We start from the raw sequence: 17,368 nt of genomic DNA, 5'->3' as shown, positions 1-17,368 counted from the left end.
TATTGGAAAATATCCCTGAAAAGATCCCTGAAAAGGTACCAGCTAGTGGGATGGCTCAGTCAGAGTTGGAGAAATTAAGGCTGGAACAGGAAATCAAGTTAAAGCAGCTGGAAGCAGCCGAGAAAGAGAGAGAGCGGGCCAAGAGAGAGGGAGAGGGCCGAGAGTGAGAGAGAGAGAGAGAGAGAGAGAGCATGAAATGAGGTTAAAACAGCTGGAGGCAGAGAAAAAAGAGAAACAGAGGAAACATGACTTGGAGATGCAGAAGTTAAAGCAAGAGCAACTTGGTCAGGGGTCAGACCAAGAGGAGCGGTTTGATGTTAGTCGGGCGTTGAGGTTAGTACCCCCGTTCGAGGAGACGGATGTTGATAGTTATTTCTTGCTTTTTGAAAAGGTGGCAGTGAATTAGGAGTGGCCCAGAGCACAGTGGGTGGCGTTGTTACAAAGTATGTTAAAAGGGAAGGCGCAGCAGGCATATGCGGCGTTGTCCATAGAGGAGGAGAGTTATGACAAAGTAAAGGCGGCCATTCTCCGGGGTTACGAGCTAGTACCTGAAGCCTATAGACAAAAGTTCAGAAATTTACGGAAAGGGTGGAATCAGACGTATACCGAGTTTGCCCATGAGAAGGGTGTGCTCTTGGACCGTCGTTGCACCGCAGAAATAGTGGGCGAGGATTATGGGCGTCTCAGGGAGTTAATTTTGATTGAGGAACTTAAAAGTTGTGTTCCGGAGGAGATCCGGATGTATTTGAATGAGAAGCCGAATAAGTCCATCTCAGAATTTGCTAGGTTCGCAGATGAATATGCCCTAACCCACAAGACAAAGTTTTCCTCAACTAAAAGTTACCCGAGAGACCGTGGGAACAGTAGGGAAAGCCCGCCGGCTAAGGGAGAAACTCCGCCAGGAGCTAGCAGGAAAATTGAGGATGAGAGGCCAGAAACCAAGAGATTTCCTGGTTTTTCCTGTTTTAATTGTGGAAAGGTGGGACATATTGCATCTAAATGCCCCACTCCGAGGAAGGGCCAGAAAAAGGGAAAGCAGCTATCCCTATAGGCTGTATTGCGTTGAGCAGAAAGTTGACGAGAGGACCCCCGGTAGATGGGGTACAGGAGGGGCATGAGATGTTTAGTTCAGAAGGAACCGTGTCTGTGGAGAAAGGAGGCCCACCAATTCCAGTACGGATCCGGAGAGACACAGGGGCTGAGCTGTCATTGATTAGCAGTAAGGAGCTAGAGTTTGGACCTCAGACGGGGGAGGTAGCCCTGAGAGGCATAGGAAAATGGACCGAAGTGGTGCCCTTGCATAGGGTCATTCTGAATTGTGAGCTGGTGTCGGGCCCAGTGGAGTTGGGGGTGCTGCCGGAGTTGCCGGGGTAAGGCGTGGACGTCCTTCTGGGTAACGACTTAGCGGGTGGGAAGAAGGGTGCAGCCGTGAAGCTGACAACCCGGCCTGTGAGGGTTGAGACCCCGCCCCCAGATTTCAAGATCTATCCCACATGCGCGGTCACTCGCAGCATGGTGAGAAAGGCAGCCGAGACAGAGAGCAGTTTAAGTCCGGCCAGTGTCGAGTTGGCCGAGACGTTTTTGCCGACTCTGTACCAATGAGGGTCAGAGGAAGGTGAACCGGAGAGTAGGGAGGGAAGAGAGAGTAAACGGGGGGAGGTAGACCTGCCCTTAGCCAGAAGAGAGGTTGTACGGGAACAGGAAGGTGACAAGGAGCTGGTGGCCTTGAGAGAGTTGGTTCTTTCTGAGACCAAGATTGAGGCAGAGCCCGAGGGTTACTACCTGAAAGAGGGTGTGTTGATGAGAAAATGGAGGCCCCCCGTGGTGCCAGTCGATGAGGACTGGGCGGTGGTACACCAGATAGTAGTTCCGAAAGTGAATCGGGACAAAATTTTGAACTTAGCTCATAAGGGACCCTTGGGTGGGCATTTGGGAATAACGAAGACAATGGATCGGGTTAGGAGAGAGTTCTATTGGCCAAACCTGAGAAAAGATAGTACTGAGTATTGTAAAAGGTGTCATACGTGTCAGGTGCTGGGTAAGCCGAACCAAGTTATCCCTAAGGCACCCCTCCGACCCATCCCCGCATGTGAGGAGCCTTTCTCTCGAATCATTGTGGATTTTGTGGGTCCCTTACCAAAGACTGCGTGTGGACGGCAGTATATCATGACCCTGATGTGAGCCGCTACACGATTTCCAGAGGCTGTGCCTCTAGGGAATATTAGGACCTCTGTGGTGGTGAAGGCTCTCATTAAATTCTTTACCACAGTTGGGCTGCCTAAGGAGATACAGTCGGATCAGGGGAGTACATTCACGTCCAGAGCATTTCGGCAGATGATGACCCAGCTAGGGGTCAAACAAATTCTAGCCTCTGCATACCATCCGGAATCCCAAGCAGCATTGGAAAGATTCCACGCTACACTAAAGACCATGCTTAAAACTTATTGTCAGGAAAACGTTCGAGACTGGGATGAGGCCTTACCCCTTCTGTTATTTGCCGTAAGGGATACAGTCCAGGGCTCATTGGGGTTAAGTCTGTTTGAGCTCGTTTTCGGTCACAGGCCCAGGGGACCTCTAACCCTACTGAAAGAAAAGTGGTCTAGCCCGACCGTTCAAGTCAGTGTGATCGACTATGTTCTGAAATTCCGGGAAAGGCTGCATAAAGTATGCGCCTTGGCAAGAGAAAACCTTAAAGGCTCCCAGAAAAAATGAGCCAGTGGTATAACCCAAAAATGAGAGAGCGAGAGTTTCACGTAGGCGACAAGGTTTTGGTCCTTTTCCCGGTACTGACCCACCCACTTCAGGCGAAGTTTCAAGGACCATATACAGTGCGTAAGAAAATACTCGCTGAATTACGTGATTGAAACCCCCGATCGGCGAAAACCGACCCAGTTAGTTCACGTGAACATGATGAAAGGGTACCATGAAACCACCCCCGCGGTGGTCGGTGCAGCCATGAAAACCGATCAGGTTCTGATCAGGGGGTGATAAGGAGGAACTAGAGCGGTTTGAAAAGATAGGTATAGTACCCACCCGATTGGAGAACTGTGCTGTATTGGCAAGCCTTGCAGATAAAGTTAGCCACCTAAAGCCTGAACAGCGGGAGCAGGTAATACAGCTCATTAACCGGCATAGACTTATGTCCAGATGTCCCAAGGTGTAGTGAGACGAAACATGATGTGATAGCTACCTCAACCCAGCCTATAAAACAGGCCCCTTATTGGATGAATTCCGAAAAGAACCAGTTAGTAGAAAAGGAGATTGAACATATGCTAGCTGCTGGGATAATCCGCGAATCCTCTTCTTCGTGGGCTTCTCCTTGCGTGCTTGTCCCGAAAGCAGACGGTACCATAAGATTCTGTACTGATTACCGGAAGGTCAACGCTGTCACCCAGACAGATGCTTACCCTATCCCCAGGGTGGATGATTGCATTGATAAAGTGGGGAAGGCGAGGTACATTACTAAAATTGACTTGTTAAAGGGGTACTGGTGCGTTTCTTTGACGGACAGGGCTCGGGAGATTTCAGCCTTTGTCACCCCATCCAGGTTGTACGAGTACAACGTTATGCCGTTTGGGATGAAAAATGCACCAGGGACATTTCAGCGGATGATAGACATGGGGATAAAGGGGTTAACCCATACCAAGGCTTATCTTGACAATGTGGTAGTTTGGAATGACACCTGGGGGGAGCACCTGGAGGCTGTAGAAACTCTGTTCACACGAATGTCGGCAGCCCAACTTACAGTAAACCTCATGAAGAGTGAATTTGGTCATGCCACGATCACATACTTGGGGTATGTGGTGGGAGAGGGGCAGTTGGCTCCTGTGCAGACGAAGGTACAGGCTATTTATGAGGTCCCTGGACCCTACAATAAAAGGGCCCTGAGGAGGTTTTTGGGCATGGTGGGATACTATTCGAAATTCTGCAAAAATTTTGCGGATATTGCTCTCCCACTTACAAAACTCCTATGGAAGGAGGAAAAATTTGAGTGGGGCCATTCTTGTCAGAATGCTTTTGAAAAGTTAAAAGCCATATTGTGCTATCACCCAGTGTTAAAAGCATCCGATTTGTTAGCACCCTTCTCCTTGGCGACGGACGCGAGTGATGAGGCTGCAGGAGCAGTCCTCTTACAGCAAGCAGGGGATGGAGTGGAGCACCCGGTAGCCTATTTCTCTCAGAAGTTCAATGTACACCAGAGGAATTACTCTACCATGGAAAAAGAATTGTTGGCACTTGTGTTGGTGATAATGCATTTCGAAGTGTATATTTGTCCAGCGCAAAAACCCCTAGTTGTCTATACCAATCACAATCCGTTGGTATTCCTGGCCAATATGAAAAATAAAAACAGGAGGTTATTGAGTTGGAGTCTGATGCTGCAAGAGTTCGATATTAAGATACAGCATATTAAAGGAAGTGATAATGTGCTAGCGGATTGCTTATCTAGATGCTGAATTGAATATCACTGTATTACTCTGTAAAAAAGAAAAAAAAACTTTTGTATTGTGTTAGATTCTAAAACCCTGTAGGATTCTGTACTACTTCATTTCACCACTGGTGAAAACGCTTTGAAAAAAGGGGGTGTTATGAATGCACCTTAGCTCTGAGGGGCCGAAGGGGCGGGGGGGAGCCCCCTCCTTTGTGAGAATCACAAGAGCATTATTGGGCTGGCTCAGAGGACCCAGGAAATGAGAGAGACCTGGCCATTGTCTTTTGGAGACCACGTTTGTGGATTGGGGGACTATGCTACGTGCAAGCCCTCGGGCAAAGTGGGCTAGTTGAGAGAGGGATTGCATCATCCCAACCTGATTGACATCTGAGACCCCGTGAGGAAGTATAAAAGAGGGTCTGGGGGAACAACCCCTTTCAGACGCACCAGAAGAAACGCTAACGATCCTGTAGTAGCGGGAAGCCATTTGAAGGAAGCCACGTGCGTTTGGTTCCCTCGCCTGGGGGCTGGCGGCGGGTACCACAGAAACGATTTTCTTGAACTAACAATGGGGAACCAACTTTCCTGATTCAACGGATTTGCTTCATAAAAGACCTGGGCAAGTTTCTTTTCTCACAAATCTCTCTCTCTCCAACAAGTGAAAACCCAGCGGTCCTCAAAGGCTGAAACCTGCAGGAACTGAGTGACTTTTATATTTCTATCGGACAATATATTATCCCCTAGACAAACGATCGAGCTATTTCTTGTTGATGGTTATTATTATACCTGCACTTTTAGATTGAGTATTGATGACGTATATTATCTGAATGTTTGTATTAATCTTATTTTTGTGCCCCTTTATAAATAAAGACTTTTAAAAATAGTACCATCAGACTTCAACGGACCTCTCTATCTTTGCTGGTAAGTAATCCAGTTACGGGAATTCATAACACAATTTACCCATGTTCTTAACTCCTAATATTGTAAGACCCAATGCCAGGTTTAACCCCCGGTCTGGATACCCAGCTCTGGCTGCATATCCCACTTGTATTCTGGACCCCAAGCTCATAATTCTGGGTGAACGAGTGAGCAGTTGCCGGCAATCAATCACATAGCAGGTTATCAGTTTTCCTTTACTGTGATAAACTATTATATTTAAAGTAAATCCATGCTCATCAACAAGACATTTGACATTGTATGATTTATTTAATCTAACCCAGATAACTGTTCTACTTAAGTTCAAAATTTACTTGGTAGTGCAAAATCACTTGTTTTCAAACTTCTCACCCTATCAGCAACTTTTGATGATAGTTGTTGTTGTAGTGAAGACTCTTTATGCCGAGTTTTCTTCTCCCAAGAGTCACTGATGACCTATTGTATGGAAAGAATCTACATCTTAGATTGACACAAGTTTTTCACAAGCATTTTTCAGAAATAGTCACTCATATACTTATGTTGGTGCTGTACCTAATTTGGAAACTTTTTGGGCCTCCAAAGGTGACAACCATGAGAGGGCAAAAAACACATCCTCCATGGCATTTTTTTTGCTACCACCAAAGATGAATCAAGAAATTTGCAATCCCCATTGAGTGCAATGGAGAGAGGAGCATCATTAAAACTCTGATTAACCTAGCTGAGCACATTGACAGAGACATAAAACACTTCCAAAAAACTAGGCATACACAATTAATTACATAACTCATACTATTATATAACAAAACTGCACAGGAAAAGGCCCTTCAGCTCACAATGTTGTGCCGATCCAATTAGATTAGTAATCAAATGGCCAGCCAAACTAATCCCTTTTGCCCACACAGTCTCCATATCCCTCTATTCGCCTCATATTCATGTACCTATCCAAACGTTTCTTAAAAATAGTAAAAGTATCTGCCTCGACCATCAAACCAGGCAGTACATTCCAGGCACCCACCACTCTCACCTTCACGTTTCCTATGAACATCCCCTCTCACCTTAAGTGTAAGCCCTTTGGTATTAGACATACAATCCTGGAAAAAAGGCATTGTCTCTCTATTGTATCTATCCCTCTCATAATCTTATAAACACCAGATCTCCCCTCAGCTTCTGCTACTGCAGAGAAAACAACCCAAGTTTGTCCACCCTTTCATTATAATATGTGCCGTCTAATCCAGGCAGCATCCTGGCAAAATTTTTCTGCACCCTCTCCAAAGGCTCGATCTCCTTTCTATAATGGGGAATAGAAAGCTGATTTTTGAACTCAGTGTCTCAACTAATAAAGGCAAGCATGCCTTATGATTTCTAAGCCACCCCAGCACCTATATAGCTACTCTTGGGGAACTATGAACTCGGACCCCAAGATCTCACTGTTTATCAACACTGTTAAGCCCTTAACAGTGTACTGTCTCTTTACATTTGACCGACCAAGGAGCAACACTTCACATTTGGCCTGGATAAACTCCATCTGCCATTTGTCTGCCCATATTTGCAGCTGATCTATATCCTGCTGTATCTTTGGCAATTTTCTACACTATCCACAATGCCACCATTCTTTGTATCATCTGCAAACTTACTAACCTAGCCATCTACATTTTTATCTGTCATTGTTTCTTAGCACCTTTGTGTTTCGACAGTAATGTATAATTAATTTGTCAATACCATGGCTCAAGTTTCCTGCTTTTTACCCCAAATGCTCAATGAGCAACTGGCTCAAAGTCCACTGTCAGAGTAACTATGCAGCTGAACATGCTTGTAGCCTGCCAATCCTTTTTATGATCTTGCATGTTTGAATAAGTATTTTTCTAAACCCTAGTTAGCATAGCCTAACTTTAGTAATAGCAACTTAAAAGAGAATTGCACTTTTACTCCCTCTGAAGTGAATAACCTCACATTTTCCCACATTGTACTCTACCTGACACCTTCTTGTCAGCATTCTCTTTGTCCTCCTGGACCCACCGCATATTCCTCATAGCTCACTTTCCCACCCAGCTTTTTGTTGTCAGCCAAGGTGGTTAAAACCAAGTCATTCATGTAGACTGAAAACAGCTCAATAACCATTGCTGTTCTTTCTACTGTTGCTTGTCATTAAAGGATCCATTTATACTTAGTTTCTGTCTTTGAATCAATTCATGACAGTATTTTACACTTGTATCCCCAAACCATATTTCTATGAAACTGTTGTTTGTATAGTAACTTATTAAATGCCTTTCCAAAAAATAACTATATCCATAGTTCCTATATTCACGACGAGGTCCTTCTGCCCCTTGCTGACACACTGGAGCGAGAGAGGTGTAAAAAACAGAGACCAGCTGGCAAAGAAGCAAACAGGGCAGTCACTTTCATCACTGAGAGGGCCACACCAGTCATATCAAAGAGGCCTAAATCCAATCTGCTACAAACTGGCAAATCATGGGAGATGAGGGTTGATGTGGGAAGGAAGCTGTAGTTCCCAGAGGTGGTGCAAAGAGGTGAGCTGAAAGTCAGGAGCAGATGGGCAGTGACTTGGCCACCACTGCTAATCCACCAGCTGCAGAGTGTAGAGGTTAAGGGTTGAAACACTGTGAAGGTTGGGTACCACCTGATGAATTCTGCTCCTGGCCAAAGGCGACGGTTACCTCATCAGGTAACTAAAGAGAGCACCCAATGATGCAAGCAAGCTCTTTACTAATCACATACTCAAAAACATATTTGATAAATAAAGAGTTCTCTTTCAGAAAATACTGATGCTGCCTGATTCTGAATTTCTAAAGGCGCTGCTACCATCTCCTTAATCAAACATCTCAGTAGTTTCCGAACACTTCTTAGGTGATCTATAACTCCCTGTTTCTGCTCTCGTTCCTTTTTTGGATAATGTTCCATTTACAGTCTCTGCAACCTCGATCGTAGTTCTACAACCTAGGAATATCTGTAACACCACTATTAAGTAGGCAGTTTTTAGAACCAGACAATAAAGGCCATCAGGTCCAAGAGATTTGTGGGGCGGAGTTTCAAGATGGCGACGTAGACATCTGCCTTTTAGGCGCTCTTCATTTTTTAAACTATAATCACCCTTTAATCAAATCTTTTTGTACTTAATTACATGGGTTGATACTTACGATTTACTTCTTTTCTAAAATAATACTTGATTTAATCTTTTCAAACTTAAAATGTCTGCACCTAAGAAATCGTCTAAAGAGCCTTTATCTCTTGAGGCAATTTCTAACCTTCTGGATACTAAACTTCCAAGTTTGGAAAATAAGCTTACTGCGAAAATGTCTCAACTTGAAGAAGTCGTTAGATCGCTTGATACCAAGCTTTAATCGCAGGCAGCAGATACTGAACGGCATGAAGAAAAGTTCGCGGCTCTTGAAAAGTTAATTTGTGAAAAAATACGTACAATTGAAACATTGGAGAAGAAGGTACTGTCGACTGCTAAAACAGTAGAGCATTATAAGTTTAAAATCACCGATCTTGAAAACCGATCTCGCAGACAGAATTTGCGAATCATCGGGCTTCCCGAAAAAGTTGAGTCTGGTGACTTAACTGAATTTTTCTCTAACTTATTATGGGAAGTTTTTGGCGCTGAAGCTTTGCAGGCTAAACCTACTATTGATCGTGCCCACAGAGTTTCGAGATTTTCGATCTCGAGCGACAAGCCACGAGCTGTGATTGTTGGCCTCCATTATCCTCGGGAGAAAGAGCTTTTAATCCGATTAGCTCGTCAGAAAGGTACGATTTCTCACAGAAACAATAAGTTTCGTATTATTGAAGATTATTCATTTGAAGTGATGAAAGCAAGAATCGCTTTTAAACCAGTGATGGCAGAGATTCATTCGATTGGATTTAAACAAGTTTTAAGATATCCAGCGAATCTCAGAATTATGTTGAGTGACGACAGTCAGCACTTCTTTAATACTCCGGAAGATGCAAAGAAATTCGTCGAAGAATATCGATCTTCTAGTATAAGTTGAACTATGTGGTATGTCGAAGAATTCTTGGAGAGAAGATGCCATTTCGTTTTGGGCTTTAACTTATGAAGCTGCGTTATAGCTTTTTACTTTGGTCTGTAGACCTGTTTTTTTTTATTATCATGGTTTATAAATGCTCTTTTAATTTTACTATAATGTCTTTTTTCTCAATTTTTTTTTCTCTGAATTGGATATACACGTTTATATTTTGTAATAACGATTTATTTTTTTAAAGATGATGTCGTTTCTTCTTCTCATAAGACTTTGCTTTCCGTAAGCGTTTATTTGTTTGCTTATACTTGAAAATGGGACGAATGTTTTGGATTTTTGGACCTTTTTTTTATAATGGAAGTGATTATTGAATCCTTTTTCAATCCTATTTTGATAACCTTTTTTTAAAAAATTTTTTTTAATAGATTGGTGAATTTACATTTATATTTTGTAATATGGTTTTTTCAAAATGTCGCTTCTTCTTCCCATAAGTCTTTGCTTTTGAAACGTCATTTTTTTTGTATTTGAATATGGAATCTTTTTTTTAAAAGGCATATTACACTTTTTCAAACTTTAATGTTTATCCTTTTTTATTAATGATCTTTTGCTTTATTATATTACTTTTTTTCATTTTGTTTGATATATATCCTTTTTTTTTGCAACCCTGTATTTAAATCTGGGTGTTATATAGTCTCTTTTTATCTTTTCATGAAGTTGCCATCTTGAAATGGGGGTAATATTAGTATTAGTTCGAGTGCCTGCCGCTTGGCTCTTTTTCGAGGGGTTGGGGGAGGGGGTAGGGATCTTTTTTCACGCTTTTGCTTTTTTTTGCTTTAGTTTATGGGCTGACTTTAAATTATTAATATTGTTGAGGAGTCATGTTCTCCGGTTGCTCCTGAATCATTTTTCCTTCTTCCTGAATTATGGGTTATGTGTCTTTTTAACCTTTTATGATATATACAATTAATATTGGCATGATGGATAAATCTATTAATTTTATCTCTTGGAATACTAATGGTTTAAATCATCCGATTAAACGTAAAAAAATATTTAAAGTATTCCATAGACTAAATGCTAATATTATCTTTGCACAGGAGACCCATATTAGGAGGGAGGATAATCAACACTTATTTAGGTTCTGGAAGGGTCAACAATTTCACTCGAATTGTACCGCCAAAATTAGGGGTGTGTCTATTTTTATAGACCCCTCAATTTCGTTTACACATCATGAAATTATTTCTGACCCACAGGGCAGATTTTTGTTGATTACTGGTTCACTTTTTAATAGAAAAGTGGCTCTAGTTAATATTTATGCTCCAAACTTTGACTGCCCTGAATTTTTTAAACGTTTATTTACTTCCCTTCCTAATCTAAATGAATATATGTTGATAATGGGTGGAGATTTCAATTGTTGTTTGAATCCTTTGATGGATAGATCTAAACCTATTTGAATTCTTCCAAATAGATCAGTCTTACTTATTAATTCCTTTATGGTTGATTAGGGAATTACTGAAATATGGCGGTTTTTGAACCCTAAAGATAAAGAATTTTCGTTTTTTTCACATGTATATCATAGTTATTCTAGAATTGATTATTTCCTTATTGATCATCATTTATTAACAGATGTTACTGATTGTAAATACGATTCTATTGCCATTTCGGATCATGCACCTTTGAAGTTATCTATCAAGATTTCGGACTCTTCCATTAATACTAGATCTTGGAGACTCAACGCTACTTTGCTTCAAGATCCAGAATTTATCACCTTCATAAAACAGCAAATTGACTTGTTTTTTTCAACAAACTATACCGAAGAGATTGACAGAGGAATACTTTGGGACTCTTTTAAGGCTTTTATCCATGGACAAATTATCTCATATTCCGTTGGTAAAAGAAAACAAAGATATTTAGATATAGCTCTATTGATGGATAAAATTAAAGAAATTGATAAGATTTACTCCGTGACTCCTACCAAAGAACTTTATAAGAAGAGAGTTGAGCTTCAAATGGAACATAGCTTATTATTATCTTCTTCAATTGAGAATCAATTAATTAAGACCAGGACTCAATTTTATATTCATAGTGATCGAACTGGTAAATTGTTAGCTAACCAATTAAAAGCTATTTCGACTAAGCGACAAATTATTAAAATTCGTAAACAAGACGGTAATTTGACTACTGATCATAAAGAAATTAATAATACTTTCCAAGATTTTTATAAATCTTTATATCAATCAGAATTTGACAGTGATCTATCCATGATGGATAATTTTTTTAACAATTTGAATATTCCCAAACTGACAGATGAAGATCGAAGTTTGTTCAATGCTCCTATTTCTATGGCCGAAGTAGGAGAGGCTATCTCATCAATTAATTCAGGGAAAGCTCCTGGTCCTGATGGTTATATTATAGAATTTTTAAAAACTTTTTCTTCTTTGCTTTCCCCTTGGTTGTGTGAAATCTTTAATGATGCATTTACTAAGAAGAGATTACCCCAGTCTTTTTATGAAGCTACTATCTCTCTAATTCTTAAAAAAGATAAGGATCCTACTTTATGTGCATCTTATTGCCCTATATCGCTATTAAATGTAGACTCTAAGATTCTTACAAAAATTTTAGCTATTAGGTTAGAAAAGATACTATCACAGATTATTTCAGAAGATCAAACTGGTTTTATTAGGAACCGGTATTCCTTTTGTAACGTTAGAAAATTGATTAATATAATCTATACTTCTTCACCCACAACCTCAGAATGTGTTATTTCATTAGATGCTGAAAAAGCTTTTGATAAGAGTTGAACGGACATACTTATTTAATGCCTTGAAAAATTTTAATTTTAGTTCTAATTTTATATCATAGATTAAATTAATATATTATAAACCTGTTGCTTCTGTTCTTACAAATAATTACAGATCCTCTTTTTTTCAATTATCTCGTGGTACGAGACAAGGTTGTCCCTTAAGTCCTTTATTATTTAATATCGCATTAGAACCTCTAGCCATTGCTATTCGTGAATCTCCTAATATTTTTGGTATTACCCGTAATGAGAAGTTATACAAGTTATCACTTTATGCTGATGACTTGTTGTTATATATTTCTGATCCTGATAGGTCTATTCCCGCTATTATATCCTTGTTGGTTCAATTTGGTAGTTTCTCTGGTTATAAACTAAATTTGGATATCAGTGGATTATTCCCTTTAAATGCGCAAACTTTATTGAATGACAGGACACCATTTAAAGTTGTTACTGATAACTTTATTTATTTAGGTATAAAAATTACCAAGAAATATAAAGATTTATTCAGATTGAATTTTTTACCTATGCTTCATCAAATTCAACAACTTACTACTAGATGGTCTCCCTTATCTTTATCATTGGTTGGTCGGATTAATGCTATTAAAATGATGATTTTACCGAAATTTTTATATTTATTTCAAGCCTTACCAATTTTTATTCCTAAATCTTTTTTTGATAACATTGATTCAAAAATTTCCTCATTTGTGTGGCAAAATAAAAACCCCAGGTTAAGTAAAAGACAGTTACAGAAATCTAAAAAAGATGGTGGTTTAGCTTTACCTAACCTCAGATTTTACTACTGGGCGAATAATATTCGAAACTTAATATATTGGAAACTAGATTTGGATTCACCATTGTGCCCACAGTGAGTAAATTTAGAATGTAATGATGCACAAGGATATTCTTTATTCTCCGTTCTTGGTTCTTCTCTTCCTGCTGATTTAGTTAAACTCAATAAACAGATATCCAACCCTATTGTCAAACACACATTACGAATTTGGTTTCAATTGCGTAAGTTTTTTACTCTGAAAAACTTTGTTCTTGATAGCCCTATCTTACTTAACTTCTTTTTTAAACCTTCTTTAACAGATCAAGCTTTTAGCATATGGAAAAGGAAAGGTATAATATGTTTTCGTGATCTTTTTTCTGAAGGTAGTTTGATGTCTTTTGACCAACTTTCCAACAAATTTAAGTTACCTAAATCTAATTTTTTTAGATATTTACAAATCAGAAATTTTTTATATAAAGTTCTACCATCCTTTCCCAATTCAACTTTGATAGATTTTTCAGACATGATTTTTACCTTGAATCCTTGTCAGAAGGGATTAGTGGCTTTTATTTATAATATGATTATGAAGATACAACCGGAAATATCAGGTAGAATTAAACAAGAGTGGGAAAAAGAACTTCAATATAATATATCAACAGATAAATGGGAAAAAAATTCTACAAATGGTTAATTCTTCTTCTATATGTGCTAAACATGCTTTAATACAATTTAAGGTCGTACATAGAGCTCATATGCCTAAAGATAAGCTTGCTCGATTCTATTCTCATATTAACCCTCAATGTGACAGATGTCATTCAGATGTGGCCTCATTGACCCATATGTTTTGGTCATGTCCCACCTTACATAACTATTGGAAGGACATATTTGCTACCATTTCCTCAATTTGGAATATTGATTTACAACCTCATTTTATCACTGCAATTTTTGGTATACCAAATGAGAATGGTAGTCGACTTCCCCCTTCAATTAGACGAACGATCGCCTTTGCAACATTAATGGCCAGAAGGTCTATATTACAAAATTGGAAAGAAGTAAATCCTCCTACCACGTTTCAGTGGTTCTCTCAAACTATTTCTTGTCTGAGCTTAGAAAAAATTAGAAGTACTATTTTCGATTCATCAATTAAATTTGAAGAAACTTTCATATGAATTAATTTGGCCTCTTCCAGACCTTTTCTCTTTTTATTCTTGTTCTGGTATGGAGTTCCGGAGTTTTTGACACTATCATGTACATATAAACTGTTATTATTGCCCATGTTAGTTTAGGTTTATTTTTTTTAATATACATTTTTTCTTGCATTTTTATATATTTTTTTCTATTGGTGACTATTCTTATTATTTTTCATGTATAATCAATATAGGTTTGATTGATTATTGCACAAATTTTTTAATGATATTTTAATAAGATATGGTTACCTCATTACTAATTTAACTTTAAGCCTTGTGCATTTATAACCTATTTAATATTATGTTATGTTTTTCTTTATATATGAAATTTAATAAAAAGATTGAAAAAGAAAAGAAGAGATTTGTAGGTGTTTCATTCCTTCAATTTTTCCACTATTTTTTTGCCTAGTTAAAAAGTTTCTCAATCTTATTTAACACCAAGTCCATCAATTCTTCTGGTTTATTAAAGCCTTGAAAACAAAAAAAAAAAATTCACCTAATTCCTTATACCCCTTATAATTTTTTTTCTTCCTCTGCATCTAAGTGTCTCACATACACTCTCAGCCTTACTGCCTTTCCTTTGTACATAGATACAGACTTTAAACTATAAACATTTTATATATTTCTTCCTACTTCCATTTTAGTTTCCTTGCTTGTTAGTTTTTTAAATATTGAAATACCCTGGTTTCCATGGCTGCGTAAGTCTAGGGAAAACACTCTCAAGTCCTGCAAAACTCATGAGATTGAGACAGCTTGTCCCACTCCAAACCCCATGTTTGTGTGGATGCTGTGTAATTTACTACCCTGTTACAAATTAGTGCCACAAAATAAGACAATACACTGCATACAATTAAAAAATTGTATTTATGAATCTTAAGGGTTAGTAAAGAATAACAAAAAGGGCCCATTCCAACTAAACAGTGAAATGAGAACAAGTTGGAGCTCATCTTGAACCTCTCTGTCGCTCCCATGCTGGGCCTTCGGTCTACGTGAAAGCACACACCACCTTCCAAACGTCATTTGCAATCCATCTCGAACAAACGGGTCTCCCACCGGATCGTAAACTACAACCAGTTCTCCCTAGCGTCTTCTCTCTCCATCTCCCACCAAACACAAGCCCAAGACCAACCTTATTGTCCCTCACCAAGAAAACCTCCCGCTAATTGGATGGCACACATTCCACATCATCCCTTATCTTCAAAAATAACCCAAACAGGCTGAACGCAGAACAAACTGCTCTTACAGAGCTGCTAAATGAAATGCCCACAAAATAGCAGTAAAGATGTGAACCAGGGTATTACAATATAATTCACTGCTGTCATAAAAACTCACATAAATCTTCAGTGTTACTCCTCTTCTTGTTAACATTATAAACTTCCTTTAAACTAATGCAATACTTAATTTTTCAATTAATGATGCATCAATCATATCTTCTTTGTCATTTCTATTTCTCAGCAGAATGGACATTTGTTGTAATTATATTTCTTTTATGAACCAATTGGCGAGCATATTAATCCAATTTCCTAATCTCACTTCAACAACTCACCTACATACAAAAAGAACTGATTTTATTTAAGTTCAAGTCTTGAGTTTGTTGCATACAGAATTGCATCTCTCAAACCTAACAGTACATAACAACAACACACACAAAATGCTGGTGGAACACAGCAGGCCAGGCAGCATCTATAGGGAGAAGCGCTGTCAACATTTCGGGCCAAGACCACATAGTATAATCAAATGACAGGCTCAATAATTTCAGTAGCATTTTGACAGGAGTGAAAGTGACAAGAGCAAAAGCAAAGTCAGAATATTCAAACCATAACAATTGGTCCAATTTTAAAAAGTTCAGCTCCAAGTCTGTCTAAGAAATTAAATATCTGATACCTGTGCTTTGTCCAGCAAGGGCTGAAGCTTCTCACGTATTTCCTCCTCTGCTTTCTCAATCCAGTTTTCAGGGGCTGCAAGTTCAGATCTAAACAAGAAATACTCATTTAAATAATCATCTTTTTCCATCATATAAAGTCACATTTTACAGTCAGAATATTCTAACTATGCCCTGTAAAAATATAATTAGCTGGAAACTGAATCTGATATATAATTGAACAAAATGTCTCATGAAATCCAATCTAGAAGTTCAGCCATTAATTCTACACAAGCATTTTAATAGTTTGAATTTTATGGGGAAATAATAGCATAATGCCAGTGTTTGTCTCACTGCTGTCAGTAATTTCCAGATTTATATGCACATCAGATCACAAGTACAGAAGCTACTGTCTTTAATTTGATCATCATCAGATCTCAAGCTTCAATCCAGTGCTGAAGTCCTTATGGAGTTCAGCAGGTCATAGGGAACCTGCTGTGAAGCCCCCAGTTTTACTTCCTACATTCCCCAAGGTATACAGTACACTATAAGAGGCTTTTCCTCTTGGTCTGAATGACAAGTTAATTTTTAAAATTTGAAAACTTTTGATAAGTATTTTAAATCTATACAACTTTTTAAAACTTTTAAAAATCACTAAACAGGAACACATAAATAAGCAATTTATTTAAAGTGCTTTAAATGCTTTAACTTTAAAGATGATTGACCAATTTAAGTCTCAACAATGGATGGAATTCACTTAAATGCTTCTAAATGTCTAGTTTAGAATCACCTGCAAGTTGAGCAGGTTCTTAATGCAATCCTGGATTTCATTTTAAGATGATTAGAATATAAAAACCAGAATGTATTACTAGGGCATTGTAATGTATTACTAGATTGCTTCTGAAATACTGCTCCATGTCCAAGGAAGATGTGATGACCTGAAGAGAGTCCAAAAGACGTTTACAAGAATGATCTTACAAATGAAAGCCTTAATGCACAAGGACTGTTTAATGTACATGGACCTATACTCCATGGAGTTCAACAGGATGAGGGAGGATCTCATTGAAACATAATGAATACTAGAAGGACTGGTTAGAGAGGATGTTTCCATTAGGAGAGTCAAGGATCCAAGAGCCTCAAAATAAAGAGACATCCCTCTAAAACGGAGATGAGGAGGAACTTCTTCAGCCACAGCTGGTAAGTCAGTGGAACTCGTTGCCACATCGGGCTGCGGAGGCTAAGTCAATGGGTATAATTACGACAGAATTTGACAGGTTCCCGATTGGTAAAGAGGTTAAGGGTTACAGGGAGAAGGCAGGAAAATGGGGTTGAAAATTTTTAAATCAGCACTGAATGGCAAAGCAACCTCAATATGCCAAATGGCATAATTCTGCTCCTATACCTTATAGTTT

At 38.9% G+C, this 17,368-nt stretch overlaps 1 protein-coding gene across 2 annotated transcripts in view; it reads right to left on the bottom strand.

The window, feature by feature from the left end:
- The window catches only part of kiaa0753 (KIAA0753 ortholog), an 84,711-nt gene that overhangs the window by 23,218 nt on the left and 44,125 nt on the right, over window positions 1–17,368 (bottom strand). For both annotated transcript variants that reach the window (XM_059973268.1, XM_059973270.1), the window contains exons 12-13: window positions 15,980–16,067; window positions 5,717–5,800 (exon numbers count right to left, since the gene is read on the bottom strand). In XM_059973268.1, the coding sequence (XP_059829251.1) occupies window positions 5,717–5,800; window positions 15,980–16,067 (172 nt within the window). The remainder of the gene's footprint in view (window positions 1–5,716; window positions 5,801–15,979; window positions 16,068–17,368) is intronic.

Source organism: Hypanus sabinus, chromosome 6 (assembly GCF_030144855.1).
Source record: "Hypanus sabinus isolate sHypSab1 chromosome 6, sHypSab1.hap1, whole genome shotgun sequence".
NCBI classification, from domain to species: Eukaryota; Metazoa; Chordata; class Chondrichthyes; order Myliobatiformes; family Dasyatidae; genus Hypanus; species Hypanus sabinus.
This window is presented reverse-complemented; position numbering and strand designations above follow the sequence as displayed.